Genomic DNA, 22,661 nt, shown 5'->3' on the forward strand with positions numbered 1-22,661 from the left:
CATCACTTTTAGAGGCTGTATGGTATTACCACCATAACATTTTCCATGGGCACCATTATGAAGAAATGGTTTTCCTGTCTCAGTTAATTTTCTGTACTTTCTTAATTATTTTAACTTTTAAGCAGTATCAATGAAACACCCATATTTTGAGATGCAAACTTCAACTTCTTATTTCTTCAAAACTTATCTCATCCTCTCTCTCCCTTAATACACCCCTCCCAGCCACTCCAGGCTGACTGGGTAACTCACATAGAACAACTTTTCCCAACTCCATGTTTTTATTCACACCACCCAGTCTTTCATACATTCCAGAGCCCAGCTTAATTGAGTTCTTTTTCTCCTGAGGTATGCCCTGAGTAGCAGCCCATGGTAACCTTTGCATTTAATGTCATCAGAATATACTTTTTCAATGAGCATATTATTTATAGATTAATTATCTGTGTGTGTTCCTGTGTTATCTTTGCATCTATATTTTAAGTTCAAGGAGAAGGGTGACTTCTGACAACTTTAAAACAGAACTTTATTGAAAACACAAGACTCAAATAGACATCAACACACTAGAACAACAATCAGAAGGGTAGCTGGCTTACTTATGATGGCTCAGTTCACTCTAGCTGAAATACTAAGTGTCACAATTTAGACAAAAACACAAATATCAACAAATGTTCTGTCAGTTCTAATATTCATTTGGCATCAGAAGAATGATTCAGCTCATACAGAGTTGGGCAAAGTCTGTGCTAGCAATAAAGATGTACACTACAACACAACCGACTATGTAAATCAAAACATTATTCAAGGAATTGGTAACTCAGGAACATTAGGACAAAGGCAAGTGATTAATCATACTAATTTTACTGGCCTGCTTCAGGGTCATATTGATCATTTGTTTTGCTTTGCAGTTCCCTAGCAAACTCCTCAATTTCATGGAATGCGGAAATAAGTGGCTCAAGACTGAAATCATCATCAGTGAACAACACCATCTCCTTTTTGATATTGTTACCAATATTCTCAAACATTGCTAGAACAACTTGAATATTGTCATTTGTCTCTTTCCTGTTAAAAAGGCCCATAAATTCTGACATTGCTTCATCACTGAGTAGTTCTTTTGTCATGACAGGATTTTCAGACAAATTCAGTAGTATTTTCAGAACATGAAACCTTGTTCTGCTATTGCCCATGGCTAGTAAGGAGAGAAATTCTGACATATACTTGGCAACCAGTGTGTGATAGTCAGTAGTTGTGGTGAGGTGTCTAATCATCCTTATTCCAGAAATTTGCTCAGGGGAATCTAAGCTATAAGAAAGGGTTTCTTCACACATTTGACATACATATGTCTGAATCATGTTTAGATTTGGATATGGTGGAGCCAAGCGAATCATGTTTTCCAAAAAACTTGTCCTAACTCGGGAGGAGGAATAATTGAGCAAGGTTTCAATAAGTGAGACAACACCTGAATCCCGAATGAAATCTTGGGTAAATTGAGAAGCACTTCTCATACCCATTGCGATTTTAGATATTTCATGAATAAAAGGATCTCGGATTTTGTCCATTAATAAAAGGAGTTCTTCAAACTCTTCAGAACCAATATTAAGCTCACACTGTATGCAGCTGCAGGACCAACTCTCAGGTTCTGCACTCTCTCTGGCCCTAAGATGTTCCCGAATTTCCCTGACTGACCTGTGGGATGGATCATATTGAAATGGGAACTCAGGATCAGGCTGATCAGGCTGAAGCAAAGATTCCTGCTCTTCCCCTTCTGGGTTAAGTTCCATGTGCTTTGGCTTTCCTCCAAACATTTCAAAGAACATAGATGCTGCTTCTTTTGGAAATCTAAAGGGTATTGGAGATGGGAAGCCAACCCTACCCCATGGACCAGGCTTGAACTGAACAGTGACCTCTTCCCAGCTCTGGGGCCTGTGTGAAGCATCAGGCTCCTGCTCAAATGAACACCTAGACCTGCAAATGGCCCTGAACACAGGGCTAGAGTTTGGTTCAAAATGGGCCTCATCTCCTGCCCAGAACCAGGATCCCACTATGGGATCATCCTCCTCATCTACTGTCCTGGTCTCACAGTTGGTCCCATTGTCAGTCCTGTTATTGGCCTCATCTTTAGCTACAAACCAGGACCCCAAAACTGCCTTTTCCTCATTGTCTGGCCTGGTCTCACAAGTTACAACAGTTCCAGTCTCATTAATAGCCTTCTCTTCAGACCAGAACCAGGACTCAACAATTATCTCATCATACTCTGGATTGAATGCACAGAATGTTTCTGCTTCTACACTGACTTCTTTTGCAGCACAGGACCAGGACCCTAAAATGATTTCTTCTTCAGTCCTTGACCTGCTCTCTTCTATTGCCTGAGGCCCAACCTCTATACTGTTGTCTTTTTCAGCCCCAAACCAGGACCCAACAGTGATTTCCTCTTCCTCAGTCACTGGCATGGACTCGAAACTGGCTCCTGCCTCCATACTGGCCTCTTTTTCAGCCCAGAACGAGGACCCAACAATGGCTTCCTCCTCTTTAGCCTCTGGACTGGATTTGTTACAAAAGCCAGCCTCTTTCCTAATTATCTCTTTCCTGGCCCAGAACCAAGACCCAACAATAGCTTCCTCCTCAGCTGCCAGCCTGTCCTCTTCTCTAGCTTCAGCTGCTGTCTTGAGCCTGTCCTCCTCCCCAGCCCAGAACCAAGAACCAATAATGTCCTCCTCCTCAGCATCTGGCCTGGATTCTTCTTTGTCTGTAGCCACTCTAATGGTTTCATCTCCTTTCCAGAACCAGGATGTGATCATGGTCTCCTCCTCGATCAGTGGGTTGGTCTCTTCTCCAGTCCCATCATCTATACTGACCTCTTCTGTAGCCCATAACCAGGGCCCTATAATGGTCTCTGGCTTTGTGTGTTTCCTGGACCAGAACGATGAATTAACAGTGTCCTGTTCCTCCTCTGGCCTAGACTTCCACCTGCTTCCATTGGCAGTATATATGCAGGGGTCTTCTTCATCCCAGAAGTAAGACTCATTATTGATCTCTTCAGCCTCTGCCATAAATTTGCATCTGGCACCAGTTCCATACTTTATACTGACCTCTTCTGTGGTCCCAAACCAAGATGATATAATAACCTCCTCCTTGTCCTTCAGGGTAGACTTGTTGCTGACCTCAGTCCCCACACAAGCTTCTATTCCATTCCAGAACCATGACCCAATAATGGGTTCCTCCTCAGCCCCTGGCATGGTATCACAACTGACTTTAGCTCCAGAATCCATCTTGGCCTGGTTTCCAGCACAAAACCAGGACCCAAATATTGACTCTTCATCTCCTGGCCTGGCTTCTCCAAACTCAGCCTCTGTATCAACCTCTTTTCCATCCCAGAACCAGGGACCAATGACCCCTTCTTCCTCAGTCCTTAGCCTGGATGCACAGCTGGCTCTAATATCAACTTCCATATTGGCCCCATCACTGACCCAAAACCAAGACCCAAATATGGTCTCTTCCTCAGCCTCTACGTTGGTCTCTTCACTAATCCAGAAGCAGGAACCAGCAATGACATTTTCTTTATCATCTTCTAGCATAGATTTGGAGGTGGCCTCAGCCCCAGTTTCCATACTGGCCTTTTCCCCAGACCCAAGGATGAAATTGCCAATAGATTCCTCCTCAGTACTTGGTCTGTATTTACTGCTAGCATCAGTCCCTATACTGGCTTCTTCTTCAGTCCAGAACCAACTGCCAAAAATGGAATCATCCTCCACTTGAGAGCTGTACTTGACACTGGCCCCACCTACCATGCTGGATTCTTCTGCAGCCCAGAACCAGGTCCCAGTGAGGAACTCCTCTTTGGACCTGGCTTCTGGCTTGGCCCTGGCTCTGGCCTTAGTTTTGACCTTTTCCTTTGCCATTATTCTGGCCTTGGCCTCTTTCTTGAACTTGGGCCTTGACAAGTTACTAGCCTTTTCTCCAGGCCAGAACCAGGACTCTTTTTGGACTACATCTAAAGATCCAGATACAAAATCAATGGAAGCTTCTTGCTTGGTCCTGTGCCTGGCCCTGACATTGGCCCCTTTCCTGACTCTGGGTTTAGACCTGCATTTGCCCTCCTCTCTAGCCCAGAACCAGGAATTCACATTGTCCTCACATTCAGATCCAGAAATGGACTCAAAGACTTCTTTCTTGGACCTAAACCTGGACCTGTTATTGTTCTCTTCCTTGGGTATGGACCAGATATTAGCCTTTTCTCTGGCCCAGAGCCAGGATGTCTTAATAGATTCATCCTCAGAGCCAGCACTGGACACATAAAACTCCCAGTTGGTATTGGGCCTAGACATGGCCTCTTCTTTGGCCTTGTGCCTGGATCTGGCATTGGCCTTTACCCTGTCTCTAGGATGAAACTTTGTACTGACCTCTTCTCCACTCCAGAACCAGGAATTCAAACAAGATCTGTCCACCCATCTGAAATCACAATTGTGAGAGATCTCTTGTTTGAATGTAGGTGTGGGGCACCACCAGGATCCCACATTGGACTTTTCCTCTGACCCAAACAAAGGCTGTATTCCTAATTGGGACTTGACCTTGGTGACAGGAAAGGAATCAGTGTCCACACTGATCAGTTCCCTATCCATAGATAAGGTCTTCGTTTTAGTAACTGACTCAAACTCAGTACTGACCAGTGGCCAGGCTATGGAATTGGTCTGGGACACTACCTCTCTCTTTAACATCTCCTCACCATCATATTCAGTCATGGTCCATGAAGGGGCTTTATCTGTAGGCCTCACCCCAGGGATTACCTTGGCCTCATTCTTAGTATGCACCACACCTACTGCCATGGTTTCTGCTTTGGGCTTTGCCCCACCTACTACCATGACATCAGATTTAGGCCTTACCCCAGGCATTACCTGTGCCTGGGTTCTAACCTTGGGTCTGACCACCAGTGGGACTTTATTCTTTCTTTCAGCCCCACCCCCAATCTCTTCTTCAGCCTTCTTTTCAGGCTTCTCCTGGGCAGCATGTTCAATCTCAGCCCCAGTCATGGTATAAGTTACAGAGGAGGCCCAGTTAAGTACCCCTACCCGTCTCAGCCTCTACCACAGATCTCTCACAGTTTTATATCTTCACACTATGATCTTCAGTTCAGGTGATATAGTTGAAAACAAGAGTTAGAGTCAATCACCAGTCCATCAATCAATCGATCTCCTTCCAAAGCCTAGCCTCAGTCAATACCACAAAGTGCATAGGTACAAGCAAGCTGCGGGATGATGGATGTTCCCAAGTAGAAGCAGACCTGTTGACGGTGGTGGTCAGCAGCAATCCAACACCACCAGAGCTGCCACTAGAGGTGGATCTAAGGAAAAAGAATGATACGGGGCTTTGAATCTCTTCTAATTGCATCACTCCATGCAGAGATTCACATGGAGAGACTGGACCTTGAATACTTAGTGGAACAGTTGGACCCACGTTTTACCCCAGATTTTGCCACATTACTTTGCCTGCTATAAAATAGGTGTGAAACTGGTGAGTGTTGGCAATGGGAGAGGCTTAGGAGGCCCCAGATTACCCTAATCACTCTTGGGCCAGTGTTGATTTCCACTTCCCCACCCAAAGTTGTACCTACTTCACACCAACCTGCAAGGATGTGGTGCAATTTTCCCCTCCTTTCCTTGATTCCAGTGTCGTCAAGCCCAAAAGCAGCCTTGGAATAAGTAAAAATAAAGGAAAGAGTGGAGCTTGACTGTGGATAAATAAGAGGGCACGCTGACCCTGATGGAAGTATCTCTTACCACAAGAGTTCAATTTGTTGTTTCCTATCTCAATGTCCATGTTCTCAGGTTTCCTCTTCCCTTTCACAACCAATCCACACATACCCCAATATTCCTAATATCTATTGAAGGAAATGGAAAAGGGATGCTGTGGCAGTTGCAAATATAGCAGCAAGCAGGAGAGATGGAGGAGTTCCCATACCCACTTGGATCAAAGACACTTGCCATGATCTTACTCTATAGTGTTCCCCTGATTTACCCACCTTCATGCCAACCTCCAGAGATTTGAACCAGTCTCCTCCTCTCCTTCCTTATAGAAGTGAGCAGCCTTAAAGGAAGTCTATGGACAGACACAAAGGCAAAACATTCAGGAAATAATGGTAGCAACTGAATGCTTGGTGGACAGACCAACACCAAAAAGTATCCATATTATCTTCTATCTTGTTGAAAACAAGAGTTAGAGGACCTGTTGAGAGAATATTCTCATTTAATTTAGGCCCTCTGTTTCAGGGTTCTGGGTAACAGCTGCTTTTCACATTACACTCTGACCATTACATTACTCCCTTCTCCAGTTATGAGGATTCACCAGTAAGTGTTCATAGTACCTTGTACTGGTACTACAGAAGTGGGGTAAAGTACCCAGCATGTTACAGAAAACAGATTGTGCAGTGGCACTTGTAATTATGACTTCTGTCTCACCCTCACCTCCTAGTCCATCTTTTACTGCTACCAATTTTGAGTGAAGGTGAGGAAGAAAGGCAAGGGAAGGGCTTAGAAAGCTAGTACAAAGGGGAATTTTAGAAGGTATTCCTGGATGCCTGACCTGTTCTGGTCACAGTTAACTCCATTCAGATTTGTGTTTCCATTCAATGGCTGCTGCTCATGCCCTTCCCCCATACACCACCAGAGTCAGGTATCTTGTCCTGTGCTTCAGGACCCTCTCCTCTACAAATGCAACCTGTGGGATGAAACCGCCAGACCTACCACGAAGACTGAAAACTGCGTATCAACCAGGCACCTGTGGGAAGAGGCAGCACCCAGAGCACGAGGTCCAACAGGCCTCTTTCCAGAATTAGGGCCGGGGAGTAGCAGACGCCACCACCCCCTTCCCCCCCCCCCACCCCGCCAGATGGACACACAACTCTGATGCTGCACCCCCTCCCAGCTCCAGCTCCGTCATTTCTGTTATAGCAGGTTCTCCCCCTCCCCCACCCCGACAACTCTTTCGGGCACAGCACTGTCCAGGGCGGGTCATGGGCACCTGGAAAGCTCGCTGCGGAGTGGCTGGCGCAGTTCGCTCCAGAGGATCTGAGGGAGCATCTCCCGCTAGCCCCCATGCCCTGGGCCCGGCCCGCACCGGTCACTGCCTCTCCTCGCCAGGGATCCCGCGGCGCTGCGCACCTCTGTCACGGACAGGGTACTACCGGGTCGCCTCCCCCTTGCCAGGCTGCCAGAGGCTGGGGTCCGGGCAGGCTGTAAGCTGGGCGACCGTGGGGGTCTCCCCCACCCCTCCCCACGACAACCCACTTGCCTTCACAGGCTTAAGGTGCAGGTCGTTATCCTCCCCCTCTTCTCGGAGCTCCTCACTTGGACTCCCACCACCTAGAGTGCGGTCAGAATCGCAAAAAGGCGTCCCACCCCCCGCGCTGCCGCACCAAATTGAGCACCGGCTGCGCAGGATGCGGCAAGAACCGCTCTCAGCAAGGGTGTCTGGAAGGGGGCGGAGGGATACAGCACAAATGGGCTAGACGCCCCCTCCATGGCCCACCCTAGTTCCGACGGGGGGGGGGGGGCGGGGCCAGGAGGTGCGCCAGCCTAAGGGGCGGACCTCTGCAGACCTCTGAGGCGACCACCCCCTCACTGCTGGCACAGCAATAAAAGGGACCTGGGGACAATTGGTGTATGTGTGGGGGGGCTAGGATCGCGAGGTCAGGGGTGGTGGTGGTGGTGATGGTGGCAGTACTCTGCAGGCAGCAGCAGATGTATATCAACAGCCCCTATGTGTATGAGAACCCCCAGGCTGCTTGGTCTGCCCATGCACTTCCCCATTTGGCCTGCCCTCTTTCCTGGAGGCTGATGAGCTAAGGTGGGAGGGGGTTCCCATGGAGGCCTCACCACTGTGCCTTTTCTAAAGGAAGCAGACCCACACCTCTAGCCCGAGAAAACCAACCATTGCTTTGTGCCCATTATTTCTACCACACAGTTATTTCCCCCCTCTTATTCAGACTGGTCACGTTTTGCCATTTTGCAGTCCCCAGAGTTGCCCAAGAAGGAGGGCCTTCCCTTGTAAGGACCCGCACTAGGTCATAGGATCTTTCAGGTCTGTTGCCCCATGGCCAGGTGTCAGGATAGTCCTGGCTACTTCTTCCACTGTCCTATCAAGTCTTCTCTTGCAGTCACATCCAAGCTCTCATTATCTTTGGCAATGTGGAAATGTGGCAGAGATTAGAACCAGCTTGGATCTCAGCCACTTGCCATGCACACCTATCTAGTTCCCCCAGACACTCTTTGGAGAGGGCCCCATCATGTACCTACTTCTCCAAGACAGAAGCCTGGTGGTTCTTAAATCCTCTGAGTCCCTTACCCCTGCATCCTTCCTCTAGTCTTGAGCTTTTCCTTTCTGTGCTCCATGGGGCAAACAGAGCAACTGAGCTTAAGCACAAATGTGGTTGAGCACAGACCTGTTGGCGCCCATTTTAAACCCTTTAAATTCAATTAAATGGCACTTTCACTGTGGTAGGCTGAATAAAGTTCCCTCAGTGATACCCACATCCTATTCTCCAGAACCTGTAAATATGTGATGTTACAGGGGAAAAAGAATTAAGGTTGCTGATGCAATTAAGATTGCTAATCAGCCGACTTCAAAAATAAGAATATGCTGGGGCTTCCTGGCCATTGTAATTGCAAGGGTACTTCAGATGTGCAAGATGTAGGCAGAAGAGTCTGTGTCATAGTGAAGTAGCCTGATAAAGGTTTGGACAGGGCATTGCTGGCTTTGAAGATGAAACAAAGCCAAGGCCCAAGGAATGCAGGCAGCTCCCAGAAGCCAGAAAAGGGTAAAGAAACAGATTTTCCCAAGGGTTCCTCAGAAAAATGAAGTCCTGCTATCACCTTTAGTTTAGACCAGTGGGATCCTTTTTGTATTCCCAACATCCAGGACTGTAAGACAATGCATTTGTGTTATTTTAAGCTGCCAAGATGGTGGTAATGTGTTACAGCGGCAGTAAGAACCGAATTTATTCACCATCATGATAGTCCATTCTACTCGACTATGTTTATTTGGACCTCAACCCTTGGGAGGATCACTTTGGGGGCTCTTTTCTTACCACTATAACCACCCTCTCCAGCATTCCCCATCTCTATTTACTAAAGAAATATGTTTGCATCGGCTTTGAGGTTCATCTTGGAGAAAGTCCCTATATATTGAAAATCACTGAGGTTCTTGAGAATGAAAAGAGAGCCATATTCTTACCACGAATTTTCATATATTTTCACTTCAGCTTTTACTTGTTTTTAACTATTTATTAAAATTCTGCAATATTTTGGTGATAAAAAAACATCTGTAGATGATTTTATACAGTATCTGGACGACAATGGATGTCAATTATCAGAGGAGCGCTGCTTTTACTGTGCTGTTTAATGGCTTTAGCTGAATTGTGGATCACTTTTTTCTTTGCTCCATAGCATACTGTCTTGGCGGAATGCCAGGCTTGAAGAAGGGAATGAACTCTGCTGGGATCTGTGGGTGTGTGAATCTCTTTGCCTTCCTGAAGAAGTCTTCTTTCACTTTCTTAAAGTCTCTGGTGTCTTCCATTCATTCAGTAAACATATATATAACTACTTACTTTTCCTAGGCACTAGAGATACAGTAGAAACAAACATGAAAGATATCTCTGTTCTTGTGGAAGCTATATTTACTTGTAGTTTCTTTCTTATTCAATTTTTATCCTAAAATTTTATGGTCATACCAGCATAAAGTTGTCTGGTAATTCTCAAGGTGATTCAATATTGATTCTGAGTGGATATTTATTGACAATAGAGTGGATCTACCACAAGTCGACTGATTATACTGTGAGACTTTGAAAATTTGTTGGACAATTTGTTCTCAATTCATTTACAGAACAGGCCCTATTGCTGTTTAATACTTATCAAACTGAGAAAAGTCCTACTTTAAACTCTTTACGTGTTAGCACTTTATGTATATGTATCAGATAAGTTAAGTGTCATCTTTAATATCAGAGAGCCTATAAAAGATTGAAACAGGATGCTGAGCTATGTCCTTCTGGTTGCTAAAGTAATATTCTATTTACTTCCTTTTAAAGTAGATTACAACAGCCAGAGTTTCACTTCCCAGTATCTCCAACTAGCACCTGTGCAACACTGACTAGCCTTGAAATCTAAATGTCTGTAGTGTAAGTGGTTGACATTGAGCTTTAATTGCCAAGGCATCTGGTTCAAAAGACATCCATTATACTATATATAGAAAACTTGAAATATTCCACCAAAACCTGGTTGAACTGATAAACAAATTCAGTAAAGGCTCAGGATACAAGATCAATGTACAGAAATCTTGCATTTCTATACAGCAATAATGAAGCAGCAGAGACATTAAGAAAACAGCCCCATTTAAAACTGCACCAAGAATAACAAAATACCTAGGAATAAACCTAACCAACAAAGTAAAGGATGTGTACTCTGAGAACTATAAAACACTGGTGAAAGAAATTGAAGATGACACAAAGAAATTCAAAGACATTTCATGCTCGTGGATTGGAAGAACAAATATTGTTAAAATGTCTGTACCACCCAAAGCAATCTACACATTTAATGCAATCCTTATCAAAATCAACAGCATTTTTCACAGAATTGGAACAAACAATCCCAAGGCTTATATGGGACCACAAAAAACTCCAAATAGCCAAAGCAGCCTTGAACAAGAAAAGCAAAGCTGAAGGAATCACAATTCCAGACTTCAACTTATATTACAAAACTGTAGTGATCAAAACAATAAGGCACTGGGACAAAAACAGACATGTAGAGCAATAGAACAGAAAAGAAAACCCAGAAATGAACCTACAAGTATATGGTCAATTAATCTCTGACAAAGGAGGCAAGAATATCCAGTGGGAAAAAATCTCTTCAACAAATGGTGTTGGGAAAACTGGACAGCAACATGCAAAAGACAGAAATTGGGCCACTTTTTTGCATCATATATAAAAATAAATTCAAAATGGATTAAGGAGCTAAATTGGAGCCCTGAAACCATTAAAATTCTAGAGGAAACACGTAGTAACTTTTCTGACATTGGGTATAACCACTTTTTTCTAGATACCTCTCCTGAGGCAAGGGAAACAAAAGTAAAAACAAACTATTGGGACTACAGCAACATAAAAGCTTCTGCACAGCAAAGGAAACAATCAACAAAACTAAAAGACAACCTATGGAGTGGGAGAAGACATTTGCAAATGGCATATCCAATAATGGGTTAGTATGCCATATAATATAGAGAACAGATACAACTCAAAATCCAAAACATAAATAATCCAATTAAAAATGGGCAGAATACATGAAGAGACATTTTCCAAAGAAGACATCCAGACGGCCAACACACACATGAAAAATGCTCACCATCACTCATCATCAGGGAAATGCAAATCAAAACTATAATGACATGTCACCTCACACCTGTCAGAATGGCTAAAATCAATAACACAGGAAACAACAAGTGTTGGCGAGAATGTGGAGAAAAAGGAACCCTCTTGTACTATTGGTGGGAATGCAAACTGGTGCAGCCACTGTGAAAAACAGTATGGAGGTTCCTCAAAAAGTTAAAAATAGAACTATGCGGGGCGTCCGACTTCAGCTCAGGTCATGATCTCAAAGTTGATCTGCATCAGGCTCTGTGCTGTCAGCTCAGAGTCTGGAACCTGCTTCAGATTCTGTGTCTCCCTCTCTATCTGCCCTCTTCCCCTCACGCTCTGTCTGTTTCTCTCTCAAAAATAAATAAATATTAAAAAAATTTTAAAAATAAAAATAAAAATAGAACTACCCTATAATTTGGCAATTGCATTACTAGGTATTTACCCAAATAATACAAAAACACTCATTTGTAGAGATACACGCTCCCCTATGTTTATAGAAGCATTATTTACAATAGCCAAATTACAGAAGCAGCCCAGTGTCCATAAATTTATGAATGGATCAAGAAGATGTGGTATATATACAATGGAATGTTATTCAGCCATAAAAAGATTGGAATCTTGCCATTTGCAATGACATGGATGGGGCTAAAGAGCACAATACTAAGTGAAATAAGTCAATCAGAGAAAGATAAATACCATATGATTTACTCATATGGGGAATTTAAGAAACAAAACAAATGAGCAAAGGGGAAAAAAAGAGACAGAGAAAGAGAAACCAAGAAACAGATTCTTAATTATAGAAAACAAAGTGATGGCTACCAGGAAGGAGGTAGGTGGGGAGATAAGTTGAATAGGTGATAGGGATTAAGGAGTACACTTGTGATGAGCATTGTGTGATGTATGGAATTCCTGAATCACTAAATTTTACACCTGAAACTAATATTACACTGTATGTTAACTAATTGGAATTAAAAGTTAAAAAAAGACTACACACAAACACACACACACACACACACACACACACACATATAATTTATTGTCAAGTTGGCTGACATACAGTGTATACAGTGTGCTCTTAGTTTTGGGGGTAGATTCCCATGATTTATTGCTTACATACAACACCCAGTGCTTATCCCAACAAGTGCCCTCCTCAATGCCCATCACCCATTTTTCCCTCTCTCCCACTGCCCCATCAACCCTCAGTTTGTTCTCTGTATTTCACAGTCTCTTATGGTTTGCGTCCCTCTCTGTTTGAAACTATTTTTCCCCTTCCCTTCCCCCCATGGTCTTCTGTTAAGTTTCTCAAGTTCCACATATGAGTGAAAACATATGATATCTGTCTTTCTCTGATTGACTTATTTCACTTAGCTTAATACCCTCCAGTTCTATCCACATTGTTGCAAATGGCAGGATTTCATACTTTCTCATTGCTAAGTAGTATTCCATTGTGTATATAAACCACAATTTCTTTATCCATTCATCAGTTGGTGGACATTTGGGCTCTTTCCATAATTTGGCTATTGTTGAAAGCACTGCTATAAACATTGGGGTTTATGTGCCCTTATGAATCAGCACTTCCGTATCCTTTGGATAAATTGCTAGTAGCACTATTGCTGGGTTATAGGGTAGTTCTATTTTTAATTTTTTGAGGAACCTCCACACTGTTTTCCAGAGCTGTTGCACCAGTTTGCACTCCCACCAACAGTGCACAAGGGTTCCCGTTTCTCTGCATCCTCGCCAACATCTGTTGTTTCCTGAGTTATTAATTTTAGCCACTCTGACTGGTGTGAGGTGGCATCTCAATGTGGTTTTGATTTGTATTTCCCTGATGATAAGTGATGTTGAGCATCTTTTCATGTGCCTGTTGGCTATCTGGATGTCTTCAATGGAAAATTGTCTATTCATGAAAAGACATCCATCTTGAATAAACATATGGCTAGGTGTATGACCTACCTACGAGCAAAACAACCATAAAATGAACTGGGACACCCCATCCATGAAATTACTTTTCAGAACATCCTGGTTAACCTAAGTAACTGAGCTCTTAACTGATCCTCCTTTTTTCTTCCCCTGCCCTAAGTCCCACTTTTTTGCTTTAAGTTAGCCAATAAGTAGTGAACTTGTGGAACCTAGGCTCCCCACCTTCAGAGCCTAATAAAGGAAGAGTCCTAGTTCTGTTCTGTCTCCTATACCCACCATATGCTTGGGACCTATGCCACAACTTAGAACAAAATAATCTCCCAAGCATAAAGCCAGGGATACAGAGGAAGCTGTGCCCCCAGCCCCACCCCTATTTCCCACATACACATGCATGTAAACTTTCAAACTAGCATATCCCTTGATTGTGCAGCTCAAATTATTTCCTCTTCTCTCTGTCAATCATTAGAGTCATAGAACTGTTTGTTTGTTTGTTTGTTTGTTTTTTGCCTATTAAAGAAAGATCCCAACCAAATAAATGGAGAGATATTCCATGTTCAAAGATAGGAAGACTCATTATCAAGATGTCAGTCCTTCCCAACCTGGTCTATAGATTCAATGCAATCCCAATCAAAACCCCAACAAGTTATTTTGTGGATATTCACAAACTGATACTGAAGTTTATATGAAGAGGCAAAAGACCCAGAATAGACAATTCAATATTGAAGGAGAAGAGAGTCAGAGGACTGATATTATCTGACTTCTAGAGTTACTATGAAGTTACAGTAACCAAAATGGTATGATACTGACAAAATAGTAGACAGGGGAACCTGGGTGGCTCAGTCAGTTATGCATCTGACTCTTGATCTCGGCTCAGGTCATGATCTCACAGTTCATGAGTTCGAGCCCCACGTTGGGCTCTGCACGGACAGTGGCGAGCCTGCTTGGGATTCTCTTTCTCCCTCTCTCTCTCTGCCCCTCCTCTGCTCATGCTCTCTCTCTCTCTCTCAAAATAAATAAACATTAAAAAAATTAATAGAATTTAAAAAAAAAAGAATAGACAAATACATCAATGGAATAGAGAGTCCAGAAATATACTGACATAAATACAGTCAATTAATCTTTGACAAAGGAGCAAAGGCAATATAATGGAGTAAAGATGGTGTATTCAACAAATGGTGCTGGAAGAAATGAGCATCCAACTGCAAGAAACCTAATTTAAACACAGACCTTACACCTTTCAACAATTAACTCAAAACATCACAGAGCTAAATATTAAAAGCAAAACTATAAAACTCCTAGAAGATAACATAGGAGAAAACTTGATGACCTTAAGTGTAATGATGACTTTTTAAAATAGCTTTATTGAGATATAACCGACCCATTAAAAACTGCATATATTTAACATATACAATTTGGTAAGTTTGAACATACACATACTCTCATGAAACCATCATCACAACATATTTACCACTTCCAAAAGTTTACTTGTGCCCCATTGTTGTTGTTGTTGTTGTTGTTGCTGCTGCTGTAGTTGTAAGAACACATAACACAAGATCTACCTTCTTAACTAAATTTTAAGTGCATAATACTGTATTGTTAAGTATGGGCATTATGATGTACAGATCTCTAGGATGTATTCATTGTGCATAACTGAAGCTTTATACCTGTCCAACAATTCCTCATTTCTTCCTCCCCCCAACCCTTGGCAACCACCACTCAAATAGAGTGGGCAATTTTAGATACCACACATATATGGACTATATCACAATCATGATGTGGAATCATGTAGTATTTGTCCTTCTGTTACTGCCTTATTTAACTTAGCATAATGTCCTACAGGTTCATCCATGCTGTCTCAAATAACAGGATTTCCTTCTTTTTTAAGGCTAAATAATATATTCAATTCTATATATACCACAATTTCTTTGTCCATTTGTCAATGGACACTTGGGTTGTTTCCTTATCTTGGATATTGTGAATAATGCTGAAATAAATATGAGAGAGCAAAAATCCCTTTGAGATCCTGATTTCAATTTTATTGGATATATGTATACCCAGACATGGAATTGCTGGTGTATTCTATAGTGGCTGCACCATGTTATATACACCATTTTACATTCCCACCAACAATGCATAAGTATTCCAATTCCTTCAAATCCTTGCTAACACTTGTGATTTTCTTTTTTGATAACAGCCATCCTAATAGGTATGAGGTAATATCTCATTTTGGTTTTGATTTGCATTTCTGTACTGGTTAGTGATGTTGGGCACCTATTCATATACCTGCTGGCCATTTGTATGTATTCTTTAGAGAAATGTCTATTCAAGCACTTTGCCTATTTTACATACTTCATTTATTTGCTAATGAGTTGTGGGAATTCTTTATATATTTTGGGTATTGGCCGCCCATTTTCTCTCATTCTGTAGTTTGCATTTTCATTCTGTTGATTATTTCCTTTAAGGTACATAAGTTTCTTTTAGATGCATGAGTTTTTTTTTTTTTTAGTTTGTGTAATCTCATTTGTCTATTCTTGCTTTTGTTGCCTGTGGCTTCAGTGCTATATCCAAGAGAGCACTTCCAAGACCAATATCAAGAAAACTTCCCCCCATGCTTTTGTATAGGACTTTTACAGTTTCAGGTCACATGTTTAAGTCTTTAATCCAACTTGAGTTGATGTTTGTGTGTTAGGACTCTAACACATCTTTTTTGAGGACACAATTCGACCCATAACAAATGATAAAAACTTTTGAAATAGTGGTAATGGATGTATAACTGTGCATGTAATTAATGCCACTTCATTGTTCACTTAAAAATGTAAAATTTTATGCCACATATATTTTACCTTAATAAAAAAAAAAAGATATCACACCTTGTCTTCTCTCCTCAGACCCCAGTTACTTTCCTATCTCAGCTGGTGACCTTGTTTATCCCATTGAACAAATGAAAGCATATTGAAGAGAACTTCCACAAACTCCTACCACCATGCCTACTCACCACTTGCATCTGTGCCCATAAATTCTGCCTCTTCTAATGTTTTGTGAATGAACTGGCCATGCTCCTATCTAAAGCCAGGCTCTAAATGTATCCACTGGATGATGCCCCATCTCTTCTATTCAAGGTCATTGTTCCAAAATTTTCTTCTCTCTCTCCTTTATCATAAACATTTCCCTTTCTAGAAAGTGAAATGTCCCCATCAACAAACATACTGTACTATCTCCTACCTTAAAAGCAAAATTCTTCCTTTACCTCACATCATTCTATAGCCACTACCCCTTTTTTTTGCAGCAAAATTCTTCAGAATAGTGGTTTGTAGTTAGCATATTGACACTGTCTCCTCATTTTTTTTGATATGACTCCATTCTTTCATTTCCAACATCCAATGAACTTTCATTGCTCCATTGAAACTGCTCATCAAGAATGCTAATGATCTCTATGTTGGTAAATCCAATAATCAATCCTCAATCCTCATCTTGATCTATCATCCAAGTGACCATATAATTTATCATTCAAATAAACACTTCTGAGAGTAAAAAGGGTGTTGTTAACAAATACAAAAGCCATAAACTGGGATTGTCTTGGGAAAATAGGGATATTTGGTCACCTTACCTATCAGCTATGTTGGGCAAGGTTAAAAACTCCCTTTTTGAAATATCTTTACTTAGCTTCCAGGATATTATATTCTCCTGGTTTTTCTCCTACTTTAGTGGCTACTCCTGACTGCATATTTTTAGCTTTCTTTTTTTTGTTGTTGCTTTTGCTAGTTCATTGTCATCCTCTGTATCTCAATATTGTAATGTCCTAGAGCTCAATCCTTGGACCTATTCCCTTACTACATACACTATCTATATTCCTTAGTGATCTCATTAAGTCTCATGGCTTTAAATACCATCTGGGGGCGCCTGGGTGGCTTAGTCGGTTAAGTGTCTGACTCTTGATTTCTGCTCAGCTCATGATTTCATGATTCATGAGATGAAGCCCTACATCGGGCTCTGTGCTGTCAGCGTGGAGCCTGTTTGGGATTTTCTCTCTCTCTCTGATTCTTTCTGCCCCTCCCCTGCTCTTTGACTCTTATCTCTCTCAAAATAAACAAAGTTAAAGAAAAAGAAATAAAGACCATCTGTACCTTGATGACTCTCAAATTTCTCTCTCTAATCTGATCTCTCTCAAAAACTTTTCATCTCCATGTGTATATATAAAAGGCATCTCAAATTCAATGTGTCGTAACCTGAGCTCCTGACCTTCCCCCAAAACCTTCTCCTCTCAGTCTTCACCCATCTCAATAAATGATATCTTTATTCACTCAGTTGTTCAGCTTCAGAATCACCAATTCCTCTTTTTCTCTTACTTTATATTAAATCCATCCACAACATCCATTGGCTCTACCTCCAAAATATATGCCAAAGATGGATATTTATCACCATATCCACAGCTAACAACTTAGTCCAAACCACTTCCATATATTACCTAGACCACTGCAATTGCTTCCTAACTCCAAAATTTTCACCGTTTTCATTCTTATTTCCGTAGGGTCCATTCTCTTCACACTAGCCAGGCTTATCCTTAAAAAACATGTCATATTGGGGCACCTGGGTGGCTCAGTCGGTTGTGCGTCCAACTTCAGCTCAGGTCATTATCTCACGGTTTGAGCCCTGTGTCAGGCTCTGTACTGACAGCTCAGAGCCTGCAGCCTGTTTCAGATTCTGTGTCTCCCTCTCTGTCCCTCCCCGAATCACTCTCTTTTTCTCTTTCAAAAATAAACATTAAAACTTAAAAAAAAAAAACAACATAAGTCATATCATGCTGAGCCCCTTGTCAAAATCCTCTAATGGGTCTCCATAACCCTTAGAATAATATCCAACCTTCTTTCCATGGCTTACAATATCTCACAAGATCTGGTCCCTGGCTACCACTCTAAACTCATGTTCAACCATTCTTCCATTGCTTGCTCCATTTGAGCTACACTAGCCTCCTTGCTGTTTCCTGAACAAACCAAGCATATCCCTACCCAAGGGGCTCTGCATTTGTTGTTTCCCAGTGCTTATAATACTTTCCCCTAAGATAAGTTTCATGGTCCATTCTCTCATTTCATTCAGGTAGTTGCTTGGAGAGAATTTCTCTGATTATCTGATCTAAAATAGTATTGCCCCTTCAAATATCCTTTATCCTCATACTTTGTTTTATTTTTATGCATAGCATTTATCACTATTTAATATTATAATGTATATTTTATATATTGACTTTCTTATTATCTGTTTCCTTCCATTCTTATATGTAAGCTCCATGAGTATGGTACTTTATCTTATTCTATGCTATATTCCCTAGAAACAGGGCCTGGCACACAATAGATTGCTCAATAAATATTTGCTGAGTATATAAATGTCTCTGGATCTCTGAGGTGCTTTTTTGTTGGTGATTATGTAAATCAGATCAGTTTACACCATAATTTAAAATCCTGAGGAGAGTTATTATGCTTTATGCTTCTATTATTGACCAAATAGACTAAGAAGCACCCCACTAAAAATCTTTAGACTATTTTGTTGGGAGATAATATTTTGTGTAAGTTAAGGTGAAAGTGTCACACCCAGTGTTTTTTTCCACTATTCTGCCAACTAAAACAGGTGGAAAGCTCATGTGTATACTTCCAAACTGGAAAATAATACTAAAAAAAAGTTGTAGGTTTGCTAAGATTTATACAGTTTAGAATTTTAATAAAGCTTTCACAAAATTCAATACATTTACCATAAGGATGAAGCTTCTTTTTTCTTAAGCTGATGTAAGATATTGAGCCAATAAATAGAAGTTTGAGTATGTATTAGTTTGGTGGGGCTACCATAATAAAATACTACATACTGGGCAGCTTAAATAACAGAAATTTATTTTCTCACAGTTCTGGATGCTAGAAGTCCAAGATCGAGGTGTCAGCACGTTTTAGTTCTCCTGAGGGCTCTTTCTTGGCTTTCAATAAATACCTTATTGCTATGTCCTCACATGGTCTTTCCTCTGTGTGCATGCATGTCTGGTGTCTCTCTGTGTGTTCACATCTACTTTTTATAAGGACACCAGTCAGAATGGGTTAGGCCCCAGTCCAATAGCCTCATTTTAATTTAATCACCTATTTGAATGCCCTGTATCCAAATATAATCACATTCTAAGATACCAGAGTTTAAGGCTTCAACATATGAATTTGGGGACAGCTCATGGGAAAAAGAGTGTTAAAATGAACCCCTATCATATTTTAGGAACTCTATCACAGGACATGTTTCCAAGTTGTCCTATCATTCATGGTGAGGTGAAACTTACAGTGGCCAAATTTCACTTTGTTATGGAAATCTGGGGAGTCTGACACTCATCTATGTTTTACTTATTATAAAATACCCTTTACGAATTCATGGATGGTTACATGGTGATGATTGGTTGGAAGTCTATAAAAGATGTCCATAAAATGCCCCAAACTCAAAGTTTATGAGTAGCCTGCTTTACCACAGCATTTATTTCCCATCTGGAACTTGCTTTACTGTTTCTGTGACTACTGCCTTTACTGTAAGTGGTGTGGCAGGCTGAATAATGCCCCCCCAAATATGTCAATGTCCTGATGCCTGAAACCTATCAGTATGTTATCTTACAGGGCAAAAAGCTACTTTGCTAATGTAATTAAGTTAAGGCTCTTGAGATGGGAAGATTATCCTGTATTATGCAGATAGACCCAATGTAAGTGCAGGATCCTTAAAACAGAGACAAGAAGGTGAAAGACAGAAGACAGAGATAGGGCAATGGCATCAAAGGTTAAAGTGGTGCAAGGAAAGAGCCATGAGTCAAGGAATGCAGGCAGACTATAATGTTCAAAAAAGGCAAGGAAGGGGTGCCTGGGTGGTTCAGCCAGTTAAGCATCTGACTCTTGATTTTGGCTCAGGTCATGATCTCACAGTTCATGGAATCAAGCCCTGTGCCAGGCTCTGCACTGAGAGCACAGAGAATACTTGGGATTCTCTCTCTCTCACTCTCTATGTGTTTCTCTCACCTCACGCTCTCTCTCTCTCTCTCTCTCTCAAAATAAACATTTTTAAAAAGGCAAGGAAACAGATTCACAACCTCAGCCCTGTTGATACCTTCACTTTAGCCTAGTAAGACTAATTTTGGAATTTTGACTTACAGAACACTGACATAATAAATTCATGTTGTTTTCAGCAACAATATTTGTAGTAACTTGTTACAGGAGCAATAAAAAACTAAGAAACTCAGTCAAAGACTTAGAAGGGACAAAGTACATTTTATATTGAAAATGAAGGGCCAATTCACTAAGAAGATGTGACAATTATGAACATATGCACAAAACATCAGATTTCCAAATATATTAACAAATTACAAAATTGACAGGAGAAATGGACAGTTTAAAAGTAAAGGTTAAAGACATCAGTAACCCCACATTCAGTAATGGATAGAAAACCAGACAGAGGATCAATAAAGAAATAGAGGACTTAAGTAATACTATTGACCAATTGGATCTCATAGAAATATACAAAACATGCCATCCAATAACAGCAGAATACACATTTTTCACAAGTACACATGGAATATTCTCCAGAATAGACCATATGTTATATCACAAAAGAGTCTTAATATTTTTAAAAAGGATGAAATCATACAAAGTACCACTTTTTTTAATTACAAAGCAATTTTTAATGTTTATTCATTTTTGAGAGACCAAGAGAGACAGAGCATGGGCGTGGAGGGGCAGAGGGAGACAGTTGGGGGGAGACACAGAATCCAAAGCAGGCTCCAGACTCTCAGCTGTCAGCACAGAGCCTGATGCAGCGCTTGAACCCACGAACCATGAGATCATGACCTGAGCTGAAGTTGGATGCTTAACTGACTGAGCCACCCAGACACTCCTATAAAGTACCATTTCTGATCACACTGGAATGAAACTAAAGACCAATAATGGAAGGAAAATTGTAAACTTCATAAATATGTGAAAATTAAATAATACACTCTTCAACAACCAACAGGCCAAAGAAGAAATCACAAAGGAAATTAGAAAATAACAGAAAGTGAAAGTTAAAACATACCTATACCTATGGGATGCAGCAAAAGCAGTAATATACTACATTAAAAAAAGATCTCAAACCAACAACTAAACCATATACCTTAAAGGAATTAGAAAAAGAATAGCAAATGAAACCCAGAGTCAAAAGATGGAAGAAAGTAATAAACATAGAGGATAGGAGAATAATAAAGAAAATCAATGAAACCAAAACTTAGTTCTTCAAAAGATCAAAAAACTTGACAAACTTGTGGCTAGATTAACTAAGAAAAAAAGAGAGAAGACTCAAATTACTAAAATCAAAAATGAAAATGGAAACCTTGCCAATTTCACAGAAATAAAAAGCATTATAAAGGGATACAATGAACAATTGTAAACTAAACAAATAGAATAACCTAGGGGAAATTAAAATACTCATACAAACACACAACTTACGAAGACTGAATCATGAAAAAATATAAAATGTTCATAGACCTATTATTGAATTGGGGCACCTAGGTGGTTCAGTTCGTTGAGCGTCTGACTCCTGATTTCAGCTCAGGTTATGATCCCAGGGTCATGGGATCAAGCCCCAAATAGGGTTCCATGCTGAGTATGGAACCTGCTTAAGATTCTCTCTCTCTCTCTCTCTCTCTCTCTCTCTCTCTCTTTCTCTCTCTCTCTCTCTCTCCCCCTCCCTCCTTCTGCCCCTCTCCCTGACTCAGGCTTGCTCTCTCTCTTTCTCTATAAATAAATAAATAAATAAATAAATAAATATTGAATAAGTAATCAAATACCTCCTCCCTCCAAAAAAAAAATCACCCTGAACCAGATGGCTTCACTACTACTAATTAACAGTAAAAGAATTACAGCAAATCTTCTCAAATTTTTCCCAAAAAATGGAGAAGGGAACACTTCCTAAAATTCCAATAAGCCAGCATTACCCTGGTACCAAAGTCAGAGAAAGACAATGCAAGAAAAGAAAATTATTGTCAAGTATGTTTTATAATATTGATGCAAATTGATGTTGATTCTCCAACAAAATGCTAAAAAAACAAATTCAGCAGCATAATTTGATGAATTCTATATCATGGCCAATTGGTGTTTACTTCTGGAATTTAAGGGTGATTCAACATAGAAAAATCATTTACTGCAACACACCACGTTAACAAAATGAAGGCAAAAAACATATCTCAATTCATGTAGAAATAGCACTTGACAAAATTCAACACCCTTTCATCAAAACACTTGAGAATCCAGGAATAGAAGGAAATATCCTCAAGAGAATAAAGGCCATATATGAAAAGCCCACATCTAAACATCATATTCAATAG

At 40.9% G+C, this 22,661-nt stretch overlaps 1 protein-coding gene across 4 annotated transcripts in view; it reads right to left on the reverse strand.

The window, feature by feature from the left end:
• Window positions 1-512: 512 nt before the first annotated feature.
• GPRASP1 (G protein-coupled receptor associated sorting protein 1) overlaps window positions 513-22,661 on the reverse strand; it is a 48,740-nt gene continuing 26,591 nt past the window's right edge. For all 4 annotated transcript variants that reach the window (XM_081793937.1, XM_081793936.1, XM_081793938.1 and 1 more), the window contains 2 exons: window positions 6,008-6,084; window positions 513-5,329 (listed from right to left, as the gene is read on the reverse strand). In XM_081793937.1, the coding sequence (XP_081650063.1) occupies window positions 852-5,018 (4,167 nt within the window). In that variant the 5' untranslated portion in view covers window positions 5,019-5,329; window positions 6,008-6,084 and the 3' untranslated portion in view covers window positions 513-851. The remainder of the gene's footprint in view (window positions 5,330-6,007; window positions 6,085-22,661) is intronic.

Source organism: Panthera onca, chromosome X, assembly GCF_046562875.1.
Source record: "Panthera onca isolate mPanOnc1 chromosome X, mPanOnc1 haplotype 2, whole genome shotgun sequence".
Classification (NCBI taxonomy): domain Eukaryota; kingdom Metazoa; phylum Chordata; class Mammalia; order Carnivora; family Felidae; genus Panthera; species Panthera onca.